We start from the raw sequence: 6,253 nt of genomic DNA, 5'->3' as shown, positions 1-6,253 counted from the left end.
AATTATTTTGGAAGAGTGTATTTATACACTCGATCTCATACCTGACGTAGACGGCGCTATTCAACAAATGCACAATCTTCAATATAAAAAATAAAACAGAAAGAACGCCTTGAACACAGGCCAAAATGCCTAACGATTTCTCCGCGGCATTAACAACTATCATAAAGGGCGCTCCATTTATCAATAAAGATGGATGCTAAGCTGTCTATGGCGACAAAATTTGCCGCAAATATTTACGAAGAATTGTGAGAAATGGTCTGAAAATGCAACAAAAGAACCGGTGAGTACCGATTAAACATTATCAATTTATTTAATAGAACATATTTAATGACTACAATGTAACAATTTCTAGATAATATTGCTTAGTTCTAAGCTAGGGCGGCCCAAATGCGCGTGAGTGGAGTCCCAGTTTATTAGCACGGGTAACTCAGCCTCACTGGTAGGTACGTGACAATCCAAGCCTCAGCGGCGCACTGCTTTGGTATCGCCGTACGCTTCGCTCGATATCCATTGTATGCATGACAGGGGTGCGTTCAAATTGCCGTAGCACTGTTATTTTTGGCTCTTACATCATCAATTGGATATCGATATTATCGTGGGGAAATTCCGATCGCAACACATGTGGAAATTTTTTCGTCAGCCGAACAGAACCAGAGATACAACTGTCTGAAGTTTGAGGACAATTTCGAGGCCAGGCATTTTGATGAAATAACGTGAGTACCCTTTAGAAATTTATATGTCTCGTTAGCATATTTATCGATTGAACTGTGTGTGAAATATCTAAGTGATTTTTTTACCGAAACAATATTTTTTCGCTCCGAAACTTGCACCGTGTTCCGAGTCTAAATTTCAAGATTGACCGAGACGCGTGCAGCGGGGGTGTGTGTGTGTGTAAGCGATACCCGGCCGATTTTCCTGGGCCCGCGCTGGCGTTGAAGTGGCTGCCGCCCGCTGATGAGAACATGAATCCTGCTGCTTGTTCACACGGTTGAACTTTCTTTTCTTCACCGAATTTCTCGAGCTAAATTTATTTTAAGCTAAATTTGATATATTCTAGATCTATATTTAGAAATATATCTATCAATTTTTTTATATCCCTAAATTTTAAATCTCTCTTGGTAGGCTATATTTTTCTTAGATTATCTGCTTATCAAATTCAAAAATGACAAAATTGAGATTAATTTTAACTCTGAGTTAAGTCTAACTCTAAGACAAGTTTTAAAAGTACTTAATTTTTTTTTTTTTTTTGGGGGGGCGGGGGCTGTTGCAACAGGAGTGTACATGTACTTGATTTCATATCCAGGGGGGGGGGGGCTTAAAAAAAAAATTTATACCCCCCCCCAAAAAAAAAATATTTTGCTTGTCAATTTTTTTTGGGGTAGAAAACGATGACCTAAAATTGGTTGTGAAGTCCTTTTTTTAATTTTTTTTTGTTGTCAACATTTTCATTCAGCTTGAACCCCCCCCCTTAAAGATTCCTGCATATGCCACTGAAAGAGGTTTATTTTTTTTTTTACTTGTGAACTGATATTCAGTCAATTCCATTATTTTTTATTTTTTTATTTTAGGTCAATCATGCCTCCACCTGGTAAGGAACGATTGGGGGCACTCTCAAAACAGCCAGGCAAGAGGCGTGAGTACCTGAACAACAATTTTGCTGATTTACCAGGCAACTCGGAAGACTTGAAGAAGGGGCATGTGCATCGCATCTATCTTGAGAATGATAAGAGTCGAGCCAAAGCCATGAGGATCATAACTGAGCATTATTCATGCAAGAACATCCAAGCTGAAATGAATGCACTTATGAAAAAGATGAAAAAGTACTCGGACAGTACATCAGAGAGTGTCATGAACAGATTTAAAGCTACTTGCTGTGAACCATTTGTACTTCAAATGCCTGAAGTGTGTGCACCACTACCTGACTTACCAGAACCATCAGAGAGTACCGGTAAATAAAATAATTATTTCAGTAGAGAAAGTTGAGAAGACATAAATTCAAAAGACAAAATAAAATGAAAGAAACAAACAAAATATTTATATTTTGAAAATGAACAAGTTATTAAATAGATGATTCACCTCTAAACCTCATATCTGTATTTATGATAATGCCCACCAGTAATTTGGAAAAAAAAATTAGATTAGTTCCTTCCCTTTAACATTTAATACAATCATTAATCTTTCCAGAATCACAAGTTCATCATGATGAGCCTATGGTCTCATCATCTGAACAGCCACACAATGTGACAGAGGAAGCTCAGACACCAGTGAAAGACGATGATGTGAGCCTACCTGGACATTCAGGTTCTGCAGATTGTAAGTAGAATGAACATACTACACACATTATATTATTCTTTCCCATGCTATGATAATATGATTTTAAAATTGTAATTTTCATCTTCACTTTAATTGAAAATGCACAAATGACATAAAATAAAAAATGATCAAAAACACTTATCTTTAATTGATAACCGACATCAATTCACCTACTAGTACTTTTATTTTTGCACAATATTGTAGTATATAAATACACTTTCAAAATAGCATTTACCAAAATGAATACTACAAATGCTGTATTCTATATTTCACATTTCTAATTTTGTTAAAACATGTCATATACTTTTATACTGGGACTGTAAAGACACTTGTATTTATTTCTTGTTAAATTCAACAGCTGGACCTTTACATTCTCCATCATCCATTCGCTCTTCGAAGCGCAAGCAGCCTGCAACACCCAGAAAACGTAAACTGAAAGAGCGATTACAATTTGTTACACAATCAAAATCCGAAATGAAGGAGAGATATAAGTTGAAAGTATCGACCCTAAGAAGTCTTGTCAATTATCAACAGATAAACAAAATCAAGCGACTCAACCAAACTATTGCCCGAAAGAACCGGCAAATAAAGGAGGCAAAAGCTCAAGTCGCTCTAGAAGTACAAGAGGAAATGAATAAATACAAAAAGAGATCAAAAAATGCCCAAAGGAGACACAAGCGGGCTTGCCTAAAGACAAAGTCTGCGATTGTAGAAACAAGAATGCAAAGTGTGTCTGAATGCAATGACTTGAAGAAGAAATTACAGGAGTTGAGACATAATGTTCAGAAATTAGAGAATGATATTCTTATAACCGAAGAATCATTGGAAGTTGGATCAGCGGTTCAGTTTCAAAAGGAAGGCAAGACGTACAGTGATGAGATGCGAATGAGCGTTTATGACCATGTTGTAAACAATGTTCCCACATCAAGCATCCCCACCTTGATTAAGAAGACTGGGAAGAGATTTGGTATTGACATCCCCGATGTTCCTCATAGAAACACTGTGGAACTGATGGCACGAGAGCTCGGCATTGTCTCTGATCTCCTTAGTTCCGAAGTGCTGGTCGACCAGGAGGATCTCACTATTGCCTTCGATGCCACAACTCAGGAAGGTGTACACATCAACAGCATTCACATCACAAGCCAGGAGAAATGTTACATCCTCGCTGTTGACCAGTTACCTGGTGGCATGGCAGCAGATTATGCAATGCACATCAATAACACTGTAGATCATCTTAGTAATGTTTACTGTCAATTTTACAGCACAGACTTCACTCTAACACGCCAAAAAATAATAAATCACGTATCAAATACTTTAACAGATCGTGCTGCTGTCAACCATGCCACAATTCGACAAATTGAACTTGACTGGGGCAAACATCTCAACGAATTGAATTGCCATCTTCATCCCTTGGACACCATAGCCAGCTCTACTCGGTCTGCTCTCAAGGCTAACGAACCCAGCAATCTTGGGAAGAAGTTGTTTGGAACAGACTGCATCGCCCACCAGTTAATTCTGAGTTTTAACAAATTCAGGTACAAGGATAGCCGCGGTGATCCCAAAGGTTTCGTCAGTGCACTAGAGAGCGCCGGTCTTCCAAAGGGTCTGCTCCCACGTTACAGGGGAAATAGGCTACACGTTATGTTCCACATCAGTGAGCAGCTCCACCATCATGAAGATTTCTTCATGAAACTCCTTACTGAAACACCGGTAACATGTGGTGGTCTTCTCAAGGCTCTGCTCCATGACTATTCAACTCCAGTGGCTAAAGTGGAACTTCACGTTCTTGGCCTTCTCGGCAAGCTCCTGTCAGGCCCGTGGATGCAGAAGTTTTACCAGTCCAGCGAGTCAGACGTGAACCACATAGATGGGATCGAAGTAGTGAAGGAGGTGCTGGCCCAGTTGAAAGAGTTTTCACAGGATCCTTCAGCTACACTCACCACCAAGACTGATTTCTTTGGAAATTTGCTTGCTGAAGATGCCATGTTAAAGTCATTGCAAAGGCCACCAGTAGATCCCGAGCTCTTCAACTCAATGATGAAAGCGTGCCTTTTGAAAACTGTTGAAGTTCTCCAACGCCAGTATGCCCGTTATTTCACTCTCAATGTAACTGAAACACTTAGAAAAGAAACTGAATCTGCACGCTGTCATAATATAGATGCGGAGAGTGTAATGGGCATGTTCAGTGCCGCAAAGGAGCATGCCCCGAATGCCACATTGTGTTTTCTGTCTGCACGGATCAAGGCGGTCAAAAATAATGTGGTTGACTATCTGGATAACCTGCAAGGAGAAAAAAAGAGAAAGGTTATTGGGCTTGCAACAACCCTAGCCAGGAAACGGAACACAAATAGAAGAAGGAGAACACATGAGATCAAGACAGAAATTGCAAAACGAATGAATGATAAACTGCAAAAAAGGAACCAAGTGAATCGTAAGAAGTTGGAAAGGAAAATCAAAGATTGTAGCTTGGCCAACCTTCATACTGAGTTTAAGGAGTTTGGAGAAGAGGTTGTGAATTCAATGTCTGAAATATTGACCGGTAGGGTGATTGGACATGAGATATGCCATATTTGGTATGACAATGACACGCAGCAAAGGACTTTGTACTACGGAAAGATTGAGGACCTGAAGAGAGGAGATACTTACCAAGTAGCGTATTGGGGAGAAGGGGAGACATACGAAGACGATGCTGAAGACTATGATATGCCAAAGTTTGCCCTAGCTGCGGACTTCCTCTGTGAAGATCTCACCTTGTCATAATAAAATCCCTTGAAACATTTAAAGACTAAAGGGCAATGTATTCAACAGATAAATGAGAATTGTAAGTAGATCCATTTATTTAATAGTCTGAGACATGAACATTTCAATTTCCCTTTCTTTAGATCTGTTTCCTTCTTTGAGCCATGTATTGACGACTTTCATTATTTTCTTTTAGTTTTTTAAAGTCTTTTTTTGACTTGAATATTCTCAAACTAATGGAAATAGAGCTCTAAAAGGAAATAAAATTTACAACAAATTGTCATATTGTAGAACTTATATAATGGATGATTTATGCAAAGTTTCAGCCTGTAACGACTTGTTATTGATTTTATATGATTTTCCATCGATATGTCAGAAAATAAAATGGCTGCCGTTGCCATTAATATATGCATGATTTGGTGGTTGATTAATTAATTATTGATTAATCAAAATTTGCTATTTTATATTTGGATGTTATTTTCTATCCTTCATTCTTCCAAAGGTTTTTCGTTCCATTAGGATATGTAAAAAAACAAAAAAGTTGCATTCTTTCAAATTGAACACCATTTTCACATCAGATTGGTCACTAACGGTCACACAACCCTCCATTGATGCGTGTAGTTAAGGGAGACCAAAAACGAGCATTTTGGTAATCATTAAAGTACCATTATTTCACTAATCCTTGACCTTGGGTGATGATCTTGGCATTATTTTACATGTATTTTTTATGCTCTTTCCAATGGTACTGGTTTCAAGGAGATTCAATGAGTTTTATTTTTTTGTTCACATACACTAAGTATTGGTAGGCAGGACAACAAGAATTTCAAAATGTGTTTGTTGTCGAGAGAATGATATCAAAATATTCCTTAATATCTAATTTATCATGTGAAACCACTTAAAACTTACGTAAAATTCATTTAAACTGTAAAAAAAAGGAAATTCATAGCACCAACATGGTCCGAAAAAGCCATAGACATCGCGGTACCTTTTTAATACACTGTACGTACTATCGATAGTTAAAACGATCACGATGTGCTCGCTAAATGCGCGCGCCCATCGGCGTCTGCTAGCCGTCATCTGCTGTGACTCTCCAATAGCCCCGCATGTGCAATTTTTTGTAAGATCGTCCCATATGCTGTTTTTCATGTTAGTACATACATGCGTGCACGTTATTTGCGGACGCAGATCATGTACGCATCTC

General features: G+C 38.3%; 1 protein-coding gene across 1 annotated transcript; it reads left to right on the top strand.

Moving 5' to 3' along the window:
• Positions 1 to 621: 621 nt before the first annotated feature.
• LOC135153131 (uncharacterized) lies at positions 622 to 5,972 on the top strand. Its single transcript, XM_064094959.1, has 4 exons — positions 622 to 713; positions 1,569 to 1,948; positions 2,185 to 2,313; positions 2,672 to 5,972. The coding sequence occupies exons 2-4, from the start codon at positions 1,576 to 1,578 to the stop codon at positions 5,071 to 5,073; spliced, it is 2,904 nt and encodes a 967-aa protein (XP_063951029.1). The 5' UTR covers positions 622 to 713; positions 1,569 to 1,575; the 3' UTR covers positions 5,074 to 5,972.
• The last annotated feature ends 281 nt before the right edge of the window (positions 5,973 to 6,253 follow it).

Source organism: Lytechinus pictus, chromosome 1, assembly GCF_037042905.1.
Source record: "Lytechinus pictus isolate F3 Inbred chromosome 1, Lp3.0, whole genome shotgun sequence".
Taxonomy (NCBI): domain Eukaryota; kingdom Metazoa; phylum Echinodermata; class Echinoidea; order Temnopleuroida; family Toxopneustidae; genus Lytechinus; species Lytechinus pictus.
This window is presented reverse-complemented; position numbering and strand designations above follow the sequence as displayed.